The sequence below is a fragment of the Diabrotica virgifera genome, chromosome 9 (assembly GCF_917563875.1).
Source record: "Diabrotica virgifera virgifera chromosome 9, PGI_DIABVI_V3a".
Taxonomy (NCBI): Eukaryota; Metazoa; Arthropoda; class Insecta; order Coleoptera; family Chrysomelidae; genus Diabrotica; species Diabrotica virgifera.
Genome location: NC_065451.1, coordinates 54872655 through 54891228, shown reverse-complemented (window position 1 = coordinate 54891228; position 18574 = coordinate 54872655). Strand labels below are relative to the sequence as shown.

General features: G+C 31.8%; 1 protein-coding gene across 1 annotated transcript in view; it reads left to right on the top strand.

Annotated features, from left to right (window-relative positions):
• The window catches only part of LOC114330913 (ATP-binding cassette sub-family C member 4-like), a 113654-nt gene extending 97850 nt beyond the window's left edge, over positions 1-15804 (top strand). Inside the window, exons 11-12 of the mRNA XM_028280351.2 lie at positions 9778-10289; positions 15235-15804. Coding sequence (XP_028136152.2) covers positions 9778-10289; positions 15235-15702 — 980 coding nt within the window. The 3' untranslated portion in view covers positions 15703-15804. The remainder of the gene's footprint in view (positions 1-9777; positions 10290-15234) is intronic.
• The last annotated feature ends 2770 nt before the right edge of the window (positions 15805-18574 follow it).

Here is an 18574-nt window from a genome sequence, read left to right as displayed (position 1 = left end):
AATAACTCAAAACGCAAGCATTTTGTCGAAAAAAATATTCTTAGCAAAAAAAAAGCCTATACAAAAGTGAAAAAACGGTGTATATTAGGTCTCTATACCTAGCAAAAGCAGAGTTATAGCTAATGAAAAATAGGTTCATATTCGAAAAATTCCAAATAGAATAATTCAATGTGAAATATTCAAATAATGAAGCATTCTTGGGGAAAAAACATTTCAACTTTTTTAAAGTGTTTAAAAAAAGCTTTATTTCTGTTTTTATAAAAAAAATTTCAAGCATCAAATGTAAGGCAAGTTACGCTCAAAATAACGTTGGTCACTTTTGTTTTGGCAAAAAAATATCAGGAATATCCCAATATCCCAATTAGCAACTTAAATGAAATTAATCGTTACCGCTTCACAATACTTTACTTATGTTGTGTTTATAATATGATCTGTAAGTTTCATCGATTCAAAGTGCTTATTTTTGAAAAAAATTTAATTTTAGAAAAAAATCTTTTTTTCAAAATAACTTAAAAATTGTTAGAGATACCAAAAATCTTAAACAATAAAAAAAGTCGGCTTTATTTCTCTGAATATTTTGTATTGTTTTGTTTTTCTGTAAGACAAAAATTGGTTAAGTTTCGGTGTTTCTAAATTTGTATACACTCGTGATAAGTGAGTCGTTCAAGCCCTTTTAACTACAGCTCTTTCAAAAATAAGCACTTTGAACCGATGAAACTTACATATCATATGATCAATACATACGCGAGTAAAAAACTTGTGAAGTGGTAACAATTAAGTTCATTTGAAATGCTAATTAGGGGGTGATTTTCCCGATTTCTTACCAAAAAAATGGGACCAACTTTATTTTGAGAGTAGCTTGTTTACTTTTGATACTAAAATTAAAAAAAAAAAACAAAAATAAGGATTTTTTAAACACTTTAAAAAGTTAAAAAATGAGTTTCCCCCAAATAATTGCTTCGTTTTTTGGTTATGGCACATTAAAATATTCGATTTGGAATTTGACGAATATGAACCTATTTTTCATTAGCTATAACTCTGCTTCTACTAGGTGTAGTGACCTAATTTATACACCATGTTTTTCACTTTTTTACGTCCTATATTTTTAATAATAATTTTTTTTTCGACCAAATACTTACTTTTTGAGTTATTTGCGAAAAACCGTTGAAAACGTGGTTATTTTGTAAAAAAATTAACATATCACTCGCAAATAAATCGAAAAGTATTAACTTGCTGAAAAAACTTTATAAAACAAAAGTTGCTTAGAATTAGTCATTTTATCTATTTCCGGACTTATTTCGAACATCTATTTTTCACCTCCAAAAGGGGGTGAAACTCACCCCTAGGGCAAAAGCACACATTGGCACAATATCACTTTTTTTCTTTGACTTGTTAGCTATGTGTATGCCTTCATGTCAATCCAATCGGTTCTTTAAAATTTAGAGGTTTTGAAATATTTTACCTTTAAAGAACGTACTAGTGACCAAAGATTCAGCAAAGAAGTGCAATGTTGATGCTAAGCAAGTTTTAAATACTTGATTGCATCAGCGTAATGGATACTATGACAAGCACTCAAATTGTAGCAAAGAAAATCCGGACATCTTGGATATTAAAGCACTCTAATATGTCTGTGTAGATTTTGGCGTTCGATCCGACCATCACTTGTGACATCGTTGCCGTATCCTCTATTGTTTCATATTATCACGTTACAATTTTTGTGATATTATACACGAGCGTGACACCCTCAAAAAAGCACTTAGTTTTCGAGATATTGACCACAGAGGGATGAATGGCTAATTTTATTCATACTTTATATTTTCGAGGGTGGTGAAAACGAAAATGAAGTTTATTTTGAATTTTATGTGGGGGAACATGGAACATTGTCAAAATCGCAATTTTAACCTAAAAATAAAAAAAAAGATATCACGTTTTTTTGCGTTTACCTCGCTACAACTCTGTTCCATTTTAATATTTTTTTCTAAAATTTTTACACTATATAGCTGTAACATTTCTGAAGATAAAGGTATCTGCCTCAAGTTTTTATTCTTATCATGATAAAGGTTATGAATTTTTCAAAGAAAAAGGTGCGGATTTGTGCATTGCAAAGTTTAATCGCAAGTTGTGTGACGAAGTTTAAAATTTAGCTTCTCAATCACATTTATTTTAAAGTAAAGAGTACAAAGAAGTTTTCTGGTAAGTTTTAGATCAAAATGTTTTATAGAAAAAAAAATAGTGCAACTTTTACTGTCAACATTAGAAATCCCCAATATAACGCTTATTTTTTGAGGGACAGACAATCTAGGTCTAATTTCTCACATTTAGTACTATCCTTGGATTATAAGCTTTCATTTGACACCTAATTTGTCATTTTACCTAGTATAATGACGGAGAAGTAAACGTTATTATTCTATTATTCTTGGAGGTACATTTAACATTAATTGAAATTATGAAAGAAATATATAGAAAACAGCATGGCAACACTGTGACGCACAAACATAAAAATTCAGCCACATTCAGCTATGCTTTACATAGGGTGCTTTAATATCCAAGATGTCCGAAAATCCTATTACACCTTCCTCCTTTTACTATAATATGCAATATGATATGTTATGTAATAATGGGAGAAGCGAGATGGGGACATTGCAACATTATGAATTTAACTGAGGATCAAAAACAGACCACATGGCCACCATATATGTATATAACATCTGGAAACGTTTCAAGGTGGAGTTCAGCTCCATTGGTGGTAAAGTGCACATCTGTATTCTAGACAGAGATCCATACAATCCTTCTTCTTTTTCAAGTACCTTGCCCAAATTTTAGGCTTGGGTAGCTTCCATGACAATTTGCCGATATCGTTCTCGATCGTGTGCGGCATGTAACAATTGATCTGCTGATAAGCCAGTCCATTGACGAAGGTTTCGGAGCCATGAATATTTCTTCCCACCAATTCCTGTTTTTCCGTCGATTTTTCCGTTGAGTATTAACTGCAGCATCCTGTATCTGCTACCTCTCATTATATGCCCGAGATATTCAAGTTTACTCTTTTTTATCATCTTGATTAAGTCACCTTCTCCTTGACCTACTCTGTTTAAGACTTCTCTGTTTGAAATGCGTTGAACCCAAGATATTCTGAGCATTCTACGATATGACAACATCTCGAAGGCTTCTAATTTGTTCATCATGTTAACCTTCATGACCCAGGTTTTACATCCATACAGTAATACAGGATACACATAACATTTTAAGAACTTGATTCTTAGTTGTAAATTCAGCTGGGAGTTGCTCAGAATAGATCTAAGTTTCATAAATAAATGCCCCTCTTGCAATTTCTATACGAGTTTTAATTTCTACATCCAGATTTAGTGTCTCGTTTATCCAACATCCTGTCAATACAATCCTGCATTATGCAAATGGAAATATTTACACACACAGTTAAGAGGCCTTGAAAGCTCTAGCCAATCCAAAGATTGCATCTAAACTACTATGGGAATATCGCAAGGAACTTGACAATCTAGCGGATCATACTGTTGCTCAGTTTTAAATCGTTTTGTTTTTCTTGTAATTTATCTATTTTATGGGACTTACGATAAATTATGTGACTTAAGGTATTCTATGTGACTGGACATTAAAGCCAGAACACATAATTAAGCTACAGTCCTTTGAAATGTGGTATTACAGGAGGATGTTTAGAATAGCACGGACAAAGAAGAAAACTAACACGAAAGAATTGCGAGAAATTGGCAAAGAATACGAAATAATAAACGGAATAAAAATAAAAAAGTTACGATATCTGGGAACGATATCTTTCAGTTACGATATCTGACAACGAAAAAGTTACGATATCTTTCACGTGATGAAGGGATAGCGACATGAACTGCTAAAACTGATAATACAGGGAAAGTTAAGAGGAAAAAGGATTATAGGAAGAAGGAGAGTGTCCTGGTTGAAGAATTTAAGGGACTAGTCTAAACGCAGTTCCATAGAACTCTTCCGGGCAGCGGTAGATAGAGTAAAGATAGTGATGATGATATCCAACCTCCGATTGGAAGACGGCACTTGAAGAAGAAGCTGTGACTTTCCTCTAACTGAAAATTTTCATTAATTTGGGATAGACTATTTATGATTTCTACCTTAACTTGTCTACGCCTTTCCTTCTCACCTTCCTCTTCTTGTCTATGCTTTTCCTCTTTCTCTTCTTACCTTCTCTTCATTTTCTTTCTCTTGTTGCTTACGTTTCTCTTTCCACTCCACACCATTTTTAAAAACCATGCTGAGGTCCGGATGCTCTCCTGAGCTGGGCTAAGCTGGAGCTTAAGATTTTTTGGTACAAACAGACACTAATGTAACACTGAGGAGTGTTACGACAGTTCCGTAAGATGATCTTACAAGAAAAAGTTCTTTGACGAAAAAGAAGAATTATCCAATTCGAGAATATTCCAGATGTTATCGAAGATCCAGAAATGTCGAGTGAAGTCTTGAACGTCAAAAAATGTATTTTAAACATATGGTGTTGACAGTTTCTAGAACAGTTTTATTTGAAGTTAATAGTTAGCGGAAAGGAAAATATAGTCCGATATATAAAGGTCAATAGACTGAGATGGGCAGGGCATGTGATACGTAATAACGGCAATCGCCTTACAAACAATGTGTTTTGGGAAAGGCCAGATGGAAAAACATCTGTAGGAGGGCCTAGAAAAAGATGGAAAGATGCAGTCTGAGAAGATCTGGAGAAAATGTCTTCTTCTTCTTCTTCTTTTTGTATAGACATGACTCTGTCTGTTTTTTCAATGTGCCTCTAGTAAGTTGTCGTTCTATCGTTTTCGTGGTCTTCCCACTGATCGTCTTCCTATTGGGGAATCGTCTCTTGCTATCCTGACTACCCTATTTGTTGTCATTCGGCTTATGTGGTCATTCCATTCTATTCTCCTGTTTCTTACCCAGTTATTAATGTTATCCACCTTTTTTTCATCTCCGCTGTTTCGAGCAATTTTTTTGGTCCTCTCTGTGTCGGGTCGTGTTTCTGCCGCGTATGTCATTATTGGTCTGATGACTGTTTTGTAAATTCTGCCTTTCATTTCTTTTCCGATATTTTTATTTCTCCATATTGTGTCATTCAGGCTCTGTTTGCTCTATTCACTTGATCTTCCACTTCTGTTTCGAGCCTTCCGTAGCTAGATAGTGTGATGTCTAGGTATTTAAACTCCGTCACTTGTTCTATTATCTGACCTTCCAGCTCCAATTTACATCTTATTGGATCTGCTGTTATAACCAGTCCCGGATTAAGAATCTTGAGGCCCCTAGGCAACCCAAGCTAGAAGGCCTCTTAAGAAACTTTTGTCTTTTCCCTCCAAAACCTCGGACAACCCCTCCATCTCCGAGCGGTATTCCTTTGATATATTAGTGGATATTTTATAGATTTAAACTTAAATTCTTGGTTTCATTTTGTAAAACGTATTGGTTGAAGAAATAAAATTCGTCAAGAAACTGTTTATTTATATAACTTTGCTTAAATTTTGCAATTCAAATTTTTTTTGTTATAAGTAGTTATCAATAAACGAACGATTCCTTTTAAAGTATAATACTTTTTCTAATAATGAAAAAAAAGGTCGTAGAAAAAGTATAGTATTCTACTCACATGTAATGGCTATTACTCACTCTGATGAATAACGACACTCGCCTTCAGCTCGTGTCGCAAACTTCATCATCGTGAGTAATACCCATCATTACATGCTCGTTGAGTATTACTTATTACCATTCTTATTACATAATATTGTAATAATAAATAATTATGAATTAAATCTAGTTTGAGTTTTCAAAGCCTGATAATTATGATAAAGCAACTTTTCTGAGTTTTATAGAAACAAAACTATGTACTTAGAATATCTGTAACTTCCAAATTTTCGAGTACAATATTTTCAATAGCCATAATCGAGGGAAATGCTAGTCTATTTTGTGCCACTGTCGAACGGTGACAGTTTTTAATAATTTTCATTTTTGAAAATTACCGTTCGCCTGTTGCATATATAATCATTAGCGTAAGATAAATGTTACAAGCTACTGACAAGTTTCACAAGTTTCGAAACTTCGATTCGAATTTGTTCTTATAAATAACCCAAAAGGCTATGAAGCAGGAATATATTGTTTTCGCTACAAGTCTTGAAGATGGACTATAAAATATTTGAACTGCATTATAGTTCATCTTAAATTTCAGGTTTAATAGCATCAGTATAATTTTCATTTATAGTTTTGCACCACACTCCTTTATTTGAGTATCACTCAGTTTTGGAAAAAAACACAAAACACCAGATACTGAGTGACTAACGGGTACGCTGTCAACTGACGACTCAGCTCAATAATTAGCTTATCCAAAATTGATAGATTCGTTTCAACCTTTAACGTTTCTCCACTCTGTAGAAAACTTCATTGGAATTAGCATCGTCAAAATGTAGTTTTCTTGCACGCGTTTGTTTACTCTCGTCGATATATTCAGAGTATTGTAGATCGCAGACCTTCTGCTCGTAGTAAGCAAAATTATCTCTTTGGAAATTTAAGAGCTCCAAAAGTCATTTTAGAAGCTGAACTACAGTTTCAAATTCAATATCTTCTCTCTGCAATGATTTACTGACAGCGTTACTTTTCTAATAATCCGTGCAGACTGATAAGCAGTACTGTTCCTTCTATCAAAGGCATTCATTGGCGATTTGTTCTCACAACATAGGCTTTCTATGTGAACAAAAGTATGCATTGTAATGTAGTTTTATACGTCCACCATCACTTTTATGGTATTGCGCGATATTTGAATTTTTTAACAAAATATGATTTATAATATTTATTTAAATCCAATTATTATTTTCTCATTTTGGGCCTGCGAGGTCCCGCTGGGGCTGAGGCCCCTAGGCAACTGCCTACTTTGCCTATTGGTTAATCCGGCACTGGTATAACCATGCATTTTGTCTTTTTTGAGGAAATTAACATGTTTAATTTTCTGGCGATTATGTTGAATTGGTGCAGCATACGTTGTAAATCATCTTCACTTTGAGAGATTAGTATTGCATCGTCCGCATAGCAGATTATTTTAAGTTGTTTTTCTCCCATTTGGTATCCTTTTTAGTTCTTACTTTTTTTTATATTATTTCGTCCATGATCAGGTTGAACAATAAAGGACTCAAGGAATTCCCCTGTCTTATCCCATTGCCGGCTTCAATTGGGTCAGTTAGTTCATCTTCCACTTTTACTTTTATTGTGTTGTTCTGGTAGATGTTTTCGATCGTTTTAATTATTCCTAGAGGTACCTCTCTCCAGTAAAACAAATGAATAACGTCCTTTAATGTGACCCTGTCAAATGCTTTCTTAAGGTCCACGAAACATAAATATGCCGGTTTGTTGTATTCCAACGATTTCTTTTGAACTTGCCTCATTATAAATATAGCGTCAGTGCATGACCTTCCCGACCTAAAACCTTGTTGTTCTTCTGCTAATGTTATAATTTCATTCAATTTGTTTGTTATCACTTTGGTTGTTAATTTTAATGTTGTGTTTAATAAGTTAATTCCTCTGTAATTCTCCGGGTCCGATTTGTCTCCTTTTTTGAAGAGAGAGAGGTATAAGGATGCTTGATCTCCATTTTTGTGGTATTCTGTTTTGTGCTATTATTTTTTGTATTAGTTTTAATAGTTGTTGAGTTAAATCTTGTCCTCCGGACTTTAGGAGTTCGTTCGATATTCTGTCCTCTTTTGGAGATTTTCTATTTTTTAATTTTCTTAATGCTTCCTTTACCTCTCCCTCCTCGATGTTTATTTCTTCGTTTGTCGTAACTTCAGGTGTTGGTGGTTCATTATCGTCGCCTTTAGCAAATAGAGATCGGAAGTAGTCTGCCCATATTTCCTTCTGAATGTGTTTCGCTTTTATTAATTCGTTCATCTCCTTTCTTTGCCCTCTGATCATTCTCCATACTTCTTTTTGTGTTCCGTATAAGTCGTGTTGCATCTGTTTTGAGAAACTCTGCCAGTGCTCCCTTTTCATTTGTCTCACTAAAGTATTCGTGTAGTTTCTGATTCGTTTGTAGTTGTTGTATGTCTGTTGTGTTTGTTTTGCTCTGTATTGTAAAAAGACTTTTTTCTTTTCTTCACATTTTATCTTAATTTCCTCTCTAAACCAAGTGGTTTTTTTAATATGTGAGTATTGGTTAGTTTTCTCTCTCCAAGCGATTCTGTTGCAGCGTTGATTATGTCATCTTTGAGTTTTTTCCAGCTTTCATCGATATATCGTTTTCTAATATTTCATTCTCAGCAATCTTCTCTGATATTATTTTCCTGTATAAGTTTTCCGTGGATTCCGTATGTAGTCCTTCGACTTTGATTTTTGTTTGTGTTGGTGCTGCCCTCTTGGGTGTGAAATATTTCATAATTATTCCTATTTTAGATAATACTAGACTATGGTCGCTACCTACATCTGCTGGGTTGAGGCATCTTACGTCGATTATTTTTGATGGATGTATATCTCTGTTGGTTACAACATAATCTATCATAGATCTTTGTCCACGGGTGTTATTGAATATATAGGTATTTGTGTTGGTCTTTGTGGTCAAAAAATGTGTTGTTTATTCTAAGTTCGTTATTCGTGCAGAAGTTTATCATCCGTTCTCCATTTTCGTTTATAACATTTTCATTGTGTTTTTGCTTAACTCCGGGTATTACTTGGTTACCTATTCGAGCGTTAAAATCCCCCAGTATTATCATTTTCCCTCTAACTTGATCTACTATTTGTTGTAATTCGTTAATTCGTCATAAAAGATTTCCCTTGTTGGAGGCTTGTTATTTTCTGGACCGTATACTCCGATGATGTTCAGGTCTTCCTTTTTCATTCTAATTTTTGCTGACATTTCTTTCCGATATATATTGACACTCTTTGATGTGATTTTGGTATTTTTGATATATTAGTAATACTACACCTCCTTTGGCCCTGTTTTCTTTTGCTACTCCACTGTAGATTAGTATATATTCGTCTAATCTTGATTGTCCTTTTCGTTTCTTTTTTGTTTCCTGTAGAGCGCATATATATATATATATATATATATATATTTATTTCTCTTTTAATACTTGGGTGATTTCTTGATCTCTAGTGTTAAGTGATCTGATGTTCCCTGTGATAATTCTCATCAATGTTTTTCTTTTGTCCTTATTTCTCGCCATGGTCGTCTTCATATGATCAATCCGGTTCCGAGGCTTCACATTGTTTCTTTGAGCAGTATTTGTTTTTCCGATTGGTAGGTTGCTAACCTTGCCAATCAACCCTCCACATTTTATCCGGGCTTGGGACTGGCTGTGGTAACTGCAGAGATACTTGATCCACCCTGCAATTACCCCAGGCAGGAGAAAATATAATAATAATAATAATAATAATATAATAATAATAACGTTTATTTTCCATGAAAGTAGGTATACAATTAATAATAATACAATACTATACTTACATCACAATGAGTGAGACAATAGGAAATAGAGGCACAGCGCCGATAAACATGGAAGGCAGTTTTTCGGTTAAACGTGGCAAATATTCATGAAGAGTTGCAAAGCCATTGATGATTGTGTAAGAGTTGTAAAAGTGATTGTAATATTGTTGGAGTTATATAAATTTATTAAGAAGAAGAGTAACAATACCTTTTACATATTGTAATAAAACTGAATTCATTTATTTTTTTAATAATATGTTAAGACACCTCAACTTCTTTTGTAAAATTCAGCTTGTATTAATTTACTGTAATGTGAATTTTAGAACAATATGGAGGAAACATGGGTTTGGCCCTAACTCAAGCTATGGCCATAACTGGAATATTACAATATGGCATGCGTCAATGGAGTGAGTTCGAAAACCAAATGACGTCAGTCGAAAGAGTACAGGAGTACGCAGATTTGGTACAAGAGGAAGACAGCCATTCTAGTGAACCTGCTAAAACATGGCCCCGAGAGGGAAGGGTTGAATTCAACAATATGTCTTTAAAATACGCCCCAGAAGATCCAGCAGTACTCAAAGGATTAAACTTTGTTATACAACCCAGGGAGAAAATTGGTATCGTGGGAAGAACTGGAGCGGGGAAATCGTCTCTAATCCAAGCACTGTTCCGATTGGCTCATATTGACGGAAGTATTTTAATTGATGGAGTTGATACTAAAAAGATCAGTCTAAGGTCGCTCAGGTCAAAGATTTCTATAATACCTCAAGAACCAGTTCTGTTTTCGGGAACGCTTAGAAAGAATTTGGATCCATTTGACGAATATAGCGATGAGGTAAGATATTTTATAAAAAGAAAATAAAAAATATGAAAAGCAATTTTTAAGAAACGCTTTTCTTTAGTTACGAGTGAATAAAATTAAAAATATTATAAAAAAAATCAAATAAAAAGCAAAAAATAAAAAAAAAATCTATCTCGAAGGATTATTCGAAAAAAAAACTGTTAGACGGATTAAATATACAAAAACCTCACACATTCGTAAAAAACAGTGAAAAAATCTAACACATTCGTTAAAGAAAATCGTGGAGTGCGTCTTTATCGAATAAATGGTTTTCACCCCACGCTCTTCTTTAACGAATGTGTTAGACCAGCGGTTCAATATTTTTGAGTCATGTACCACTAAATACTTTTTAATATTTTTGCTACCAACTAACAGAAATACCTATCTAGCTAGATGATCTAATTAACTACAATAGTGGTGCTGATTTTGCGTTTTATGTATCACCCTAAATAATTATATTTACCACCAGTGGTACATGTACCACAGATTGAGAACCGCTGTGTTAGACTTTTTAAATTTTTTGACGAATGTGTGATATTTTTGTATTTAATCTGTCTAATAGTTTTTTTCGAATAATCCTTCGAATTTGAATTTTTTTTTATTTTTTGCTTTTTAGTTGATTTTTTTTAATATTTTTAATTTTATTCACTCATAACTAAAGAAAAGCGTTCCTTAATTTTTTTTATATTTCTTTATTTTTTTAATTTTTAGTCTTACACTTTTCAAACATTAAAATATATCGTCGTGTTAATTAAAATATATGTATAAAACATGATGTACAAACATGAAAAATAGTCGAAATCGGCAAAAAATTTGAAACTTTATTGTTTATTTATGAAGCATAACGCAAACAATTAACGTAAAAAGTGAAATTATAGTTCCGTTTAGTGAACTATACGAAGGTATAGTTCATATAATTAGCTACAATATGTAAAGTTTCATTGTAAAAAACAAGACAATTTAACCATTTTGTATCAAAATAGTTTTTTTTATTTAAAAAATTAACACGTTGGCGGACAGTGCGTCAAATGTATAAGCAAATGTTGTGACACTGTTGTGACAATGTTTATTTGAGAAATAAACATTGCTTTTCACTTAAATTCAATGTTCAAACTGTCACCCACCTGTCTCTCGGCAATTTAAACATTTAACTTATGGGACAAGCAATGTTTATTGGTGAAATAAACATTTTTTTTTTTAATCTGAGAGCACTAAAATGTATTTTGAATTAAATAAATTACATACATTCTTCTGTTTGTGTAGATTAATTTATTTAAAAAAATATTTTTTGGACACCCTGTATAAATAATTATGTTAGTGTTTATATTAATGAATTGGATAACCTTTAAAATAAGCTAGCACACGACCCCTATTATTTTTTAAAAAATCATCGATTACGTCATCACGCCTAGGTGGATGACGTCCCTAGTATGATAAACAGCGTGTCTACTTAAGTTGGAAACATATGGGAAACTTTTTTATTATAAATTTTACGAAAAAAAGTTATTCTTCATAAAAAGTTATGCATGCTCTAAACCCTAAGATTCAATCATTAGATATCAAATTTTATCAATATTATACGAGGTATGTCAAAAAATATGAATTTCGTTCAAGGGTAAAGTACCTTTATTTCTCTGAATATCGAAAATTCTTATTAGGGAAAGTTGTTTGGAATTAAAAACTAAAATCAAATATGCAATTACATGCTTGTAATTGAACAAAAAAATATTTTACAAATTTTTCTCAAATTTATGAAGATCCAACACCGTTCTTATTTATTACAAAATTTTGATACTTAACTCTTTTATTATTCATTTTACGAAAAAAAGTTATTCTTCATAAAAAGCTCTGCATGGTCTAAAAACTAAGATACAACCATGATATATCAACATTTTTTAATTTTATACGAGGTGTGTCAAAAAATATGAATTTCGCTCATGAGTATAGTATGTACCTTTATATTTCACAATAGTTCAAATAAAAGAACGTAATTTCATATTGAAACATTGTTTTTAATTCTAAACAACTTTTTGTAATAACAATTTTCAATATTGTGATAAATAAAGGTACTTTACCCTTGAGTGCAACTCGTATTTTTTGACATACCTCGTATAAAATTAATAAAATGTGATATCTGATGATTGCATCTTAGGTCTTAGAACATACAGAGAATTTTATAAAGAATACCTTTTTTTCGTAAAAGTAATAATAAAAGAGTTATCTTATGTGTAATAAATAAAATCGATCCATAAAGAGAAAAGATTGGAAAATATATTTTTTTTCAATTAGAAGCATATAAATGCATATATGTATTGATTGCATATAATGCATATTTGATCTTAGTTTTTAATTCCAAACAACTTTTCATAATATGAATTTTCGATATTCAGAGAAATAAATGTAATTTACCCTTGAACCAAATTCATATTTTTTGACATATTTCGTATAATATTGATAAAATTTGATATTTAATGATTGAATCTTAGGTTTTAGAGCATGCAGAACTTTTTATGAAGAATTACTTTTTTTCGTAAAATTAAAAAAGTTTCCCATATGTTTCCAACTTAAGTAGACACGCTTAATAACACGCCAAAAAATCATAATTTAAAAATAAAAATGAGAATAGGGCAAAGTGCCCTATTCTCGAAAAAATTAATTTATTCCATAATTTTGAACCTCTCTTTATATTTCCTTCCGTCTATTTAATTGGGGTTTATTTTTTTACATTTTTTTTTAAATTGATAACATAATTTATGAGAAAATATACTTACAAATTTAGTAAATGTTAAATGTTTAGTAAATGTTAATTGTTACCCATAAATTTACATTCTATATTTACGTATAATTTTACAAAGTATATACAATGCCGATTGTATGTGATTTGGTACCTATTTTGTATTTTATTACAAGTGGAACTTTTAATTCCTTTTAAAATAATAGTACATTCTTTCACGGTTTTTGCTCTAAATTTTAAAGAACTGCTTGGATTGACATGAAATTTTACATACGTATAGCTTACATGTCAAAGAAAAAAAGTGATATTGTGCCGATGTGTGCTTTTGCCCTGGGGGTAACTTTAACCCCCTTTTTGGGGTGAAAAAATATATGTCCAAAATAAGTCCGGAAATGGGTAAACTGACTAATTTTAAGTAACTTTTGTTCTATAGAGCTTTTTCGCCAAGTCAACACTTTTCGAGTTATTTGCGAGTGAATATGTTCATTTTTCAACAAAATAACCACATTTTTAGACGGTTTTTCGCAAATAACTCAAAAAGTAAGTATTTTGTCGAAAAAAACGTTCTTAGCAAAAATATAGCCTATAAAAAAGTAAAAAAATGGTGTACGCGTTAGGTCTCTGGACCTCGTAGAACCAAAGTTATAGCCAATGAAAAATAAATTCATATTCACCAAATTTCAAATATCCAAAAGAATATTTCGACGTGAAATATCCAAAAAATTAAGCACGTTTTGGGGAAAACCACTTATAACTTTCTTAAAGTGTTTAAAAAAGCTTTATTTCTGTTTTTACAAAAAGTTTCTAGTATTAAATTTAAGCAAGTTACGCTCAAAATAAATTTGGTCCCTTTTGTTTTGGCAAAAAAAAAACGGGAAGACCACCCCTAATTAGCAACTCAAATGAAATTAATCGTTACCGCTCCATAAATTATTTTACTTATGTTGTGTTTATATGATCTGTAAGTTTCATTAATTCAAAGTGCTTATTTTTAAAAAAATTTGGTTTCAAAGTAAAATTTTTAAAAATTTTAATTTTGAAAAATACCTATGCTTTTTTTCAAAATAACTTAAAAATTGTTAGAGATACCAAAAATCTCGAAAAACAAAAAAAGTCAGCATTGCATTTATGAATATCATGTATTTTTTGTTTTTCTGTTAAACAAAAATTGATTAAGATTTAAAATCCTTTATAAAAGGTATATTTGTTAAATTTTTTTATGTTTTTGTAATTGTATACAGCCAACTACAGGAAATTGTTCCTCGTGGATTTGATTAAGGTTTGGTGTTTCTAAATTTGCATACATTCGTGATCAGTGACTCGTTCAACCCCTTTTAACTACAGCCTTTTCAATAATAAGGACTTTGAACCGATGAAACTTACAGATCATATAAACAATACGTACACGGGTCAAGAAACTTGTGAAGTCGTAACGATTAAGTTCATTTAAGATACTAATTAAAGGGTGTTTTTCTCGATTTTTTTACGAAAACAAAAAGGGAACTAACTTTATTTTGAGCGTAACTTGTTTACTTTTGATGCTAGAAATTTTTTTATAAAACAAAAATGAAGCTTTTTTAAACACTTTGAATAAGTTGTAATGAGTTTTCCCCGAACTGTGCTTCATTTTTGGTTATTTCACGTTAAAGTATTCCATTTGGAATTTGACGAATATGAACCTATTTTTCATTAGCTATAACTCTGCTTCTACTAGGTATAGAGACGTGATATATACACCATTTGTTTAAAGTTTTTACAGGCTATATTTTTGCTAAGAATGTTTTTTCGACAAAATACTTACTATTTGAGTTATTTTCGAAAAACCGTCTAAAAGCGTCGTTATTTTGTTGAAAAAATGAACATATTCACTGCCAAATAACTCGAAAAGTATTGACTTAGTGAAAAAACTCTATAGAACAAAAGTTACTTAAAATTAGCCAGTTTATCCATTTCCTGACTTACTTTGAACGAATATTATTTCACCCCCAAGAGGGGGTGAAAACCACCCCTAGGGCAAAAGCACATATCGGCACAATATCACTTTTTTTCTTTGACATGTTAGCTATGTGTGTTCCAAATTTCATATCAATCTAAGCGGTTCTTTAAAATTTAGAGGTTTTGCGATATTTTACCGTTAAAGAACAGACTATAATAAAAAGTGAGACAAATAGTAAAATACATTATGTATTTTTTACATATTTTTAGGTCCTCTGGAATGCTTTGGAAGAAGTAGAACTAAAACATGCAGTTGATGAGCTACCTGCAGCTTTAGACAGTAAAATGGCAGAAGGAGGTTCAAACTTCAGTGTCGGTCAACGACAATTGGTGTGTCTAGCAAGAGCTATAGTAAGAAACAACAAAATTCTCGTTTTAGATGAAGCTACAGCAAACGTAGACCCGCACACTGATGGTCTAATCCAAAAAACAATTAGACAAAAGTTTGCTAACTGCACAGTACTAACTATTGCTCATAGGCTGCATACTATTATGGATTGTGATAAAGTTTTGGTGATGGATGCTGGTAAAAATGTCGAATTCGACCACCCTCACGATCTTCTCCAAAATACAAAAGGAATATTTTACTCGCTGGTGATGAAAACTGGAAAGGCTACTGCGAAGAATTTGATAGCAGTAGCAGAGCAAAGTAAAAAAGAAAAAAGTCAGAATATTTAATGAATATAATTTAAGCTTTAATAAAACGAATAGTTTATAGTTAGGTTGTTAATAATGTTATTTTTTTTAAATAAAACTCTAAATAAAAACCCAAATGATTAATGGAAGTTTAAATTCTAGATTTTAACCCAATTTTCAGCTATTGACTGAGGACTGCCTAAGCCACAAATATAAGCCAAAAAATGCCATTGTAAAAAAGAAAAAGTTGGACAAAAAATCGAAGTTGGTGTGTACTAAAAAATGCAATAACCGAGACTTACTTCGTCAAATCAGGAAGGTATCCTAGTAGAATGTGACATTTGTTTGATGGGAGTGATGGCAAATTTAACAAATAACCTTTAACATACACTGGACACAGGACAAAACATACACTCAAAAAAATTTAGTTCGTAATATTGATTAACAGTGATTATTGAATAGTATTTCGTTGTAACAACAATTTAATTTTTTGTTTCAACGAACTGTTAGACGTTGATCAATGTATTTGGTTATTGTCACAATGATTGAATTATAATTGTGAAAATAACTAGAGTACATTAATCAATAACACTAACACTCAATTTATTCAGACCATAAGTTAGTTTCGTATATTTAATAAATAATGGTAATTCTGGCAGCAAAGCACTTTCTTGATTTCGTAGATGATAAGTAATTACCTTGGTTTATCGTGACAATGTACAGATTTCATTAAAACAATGTACAAATGTTGTTAATATAAAGTAATATTTGATTATTCCATAGATGTAAACTGATTGTTGTGACAACGAGTGCATTAGTCAATCTACTACTGCGTTTAATAACCACAATCAATGCGTTTATGGTAACAATAAACGAAGTTGTTGAAACAATAAATGTTTTGCTTGACCATTTGAAATGTAACGGCTTTTCCTTATCGTTCTTTGTTAAACAATGCTGTTGCTGTTACCTCTGCTGAAGTGCCGAATAATTTCATTTCGTTTCCAAGTGTAGTCCGTACTGGAAGGAAGTTTTCGTGTGTCTATTATCGTATTAATTTTTGTCGAATCCTGAGAAAACTAATTAGTTTTTTTGAAAAATTTAAACGCAGAATAAAATATTACAGTATTATCGAGGGTCTGAAGTCCCTGAGAACTTCTATAACGATTATTTTATTAAGTCACAGGGGTGAAAACGAGAAAATTTAGTATGATTTTTAATTTCAAATATACCATTCAAAAGAAACTTTTTGTTTATTCTAAGGAACTTTCAGCCCTCGGTGATAATGTAATCTTTTATTCTGCGTTTAAATTTTTCAAAAATACTTATTAGATTTCTCAGGATTCCAAAAAAAATGAATGCGTTTAAAAAGAATTCGATCGAAATTTTGCACCTGCGCTCTCCAAAAGAATTAAAGTGTTATACATTTTTGGAATCACTATTTCAAACGCTATTAAATGAGCGTCACGTGATATACTTTCCCATTTAAAAAAAACCAAAGTTGTGGCTGTCATCTGAAGAGGGATCGCGTAAAGTTCTAAACATTGATGTTATAATATACTTTGACTATTTTAAAAATCTACATGTCCGAGCGTTTTGCTTATGTGCTAAAAATAAATAATAAGAGGGCAACATTTATTCCAGCGCACTATATAAGTGAAATCATATGAGTAATCACATAGTGTAAAGTTCATTATGTTTAGGACAAAAAAGGGGATTTAAAAAATTATTATTAATCAATTAATATCATACATTGAGCTAATGCATTCAGTAATTATTAATATAAAATGCGTTCATAATAGGAATGAACGAAACGGATTGTAGGGATGAATAGAATTGCTTGTAAGAATAACCGTATTTATTTTGGGAATGAACGGAAATAATTGTAAGAATAAACGGAAATAATTGTAGGAATAAACGAAATACGTTAGGAGAAATAACACTGTTAATGACACAACGAATAGTCTTTAATTAACGACGTTGTTGTTTCAATGAATAGTGTTCGTTGGCTCAGTGAACAGTGTTCGTAATATTAATAAATGTATGTTCATCCATTCAATAAACGTAATACATTGGATCAACTAACGCACATAATGAATTGATGAACATCGCTTTGTTGTTCCAATAAAACCAAGAATTGGACAAATTTTAAGTATTGCTTTTGTTGTCTGAATTAACATTTTTATTAATATTAGGTACCTTTTTCGTTGAGTGTATTAAAAAATAATGATAAATGCCGGTACTACTTCATTTGATTGTCCAATATGGAGGAACAATGAAGGAAAGTTCCTTATTGACGAAAGAGTTCAAGTGACAAATGAAAAATGAATAATTTATAGCTCGCACAACATTTTATAAAATGTGTTTTACAAAGACAAAATAATACTGCACTCGTCTCAATACATAAGGTCTTTATATACTCTACGGTTATGTTTCTAGAATCCCATCGCCCTTTTGGAAATCACCAGAAAGTTCGGCAGATGACTAGGCGCCCCTTTACAATGGATCGGTTCATCAGTGACCTAGCGTCTGCAGTGGCGAATGGCGTAGCATTGCATCCTCCTTAAGAGATGGTTCTTCCTGAGACATGGTCGGGACTGGAACTGAATTCCGGTGTCGATAATAGTAAGAAACAACAAAATTCACGTTTTAGATGAGGTCACAGCAAACGTAGATTCTCATACTGATGGTATAATCCAAAAAACAATTCGACAAAAGTTCTACACTAGCTCATAGGTTGCACACTATTATGGATTGCGATAAGGTTTTGGTGATGGATGTTGGTAAAAATCTCGAATTCAAAAGGAATATTCTACTTGTTGGTGATGAAAATTGGAAAAGATACTGCGAAGAAATTAATAGCAGTAGCAGAGCAAAGCAAAAAAGAAAAAAGTCAGAATGTTTAATCAATATAATT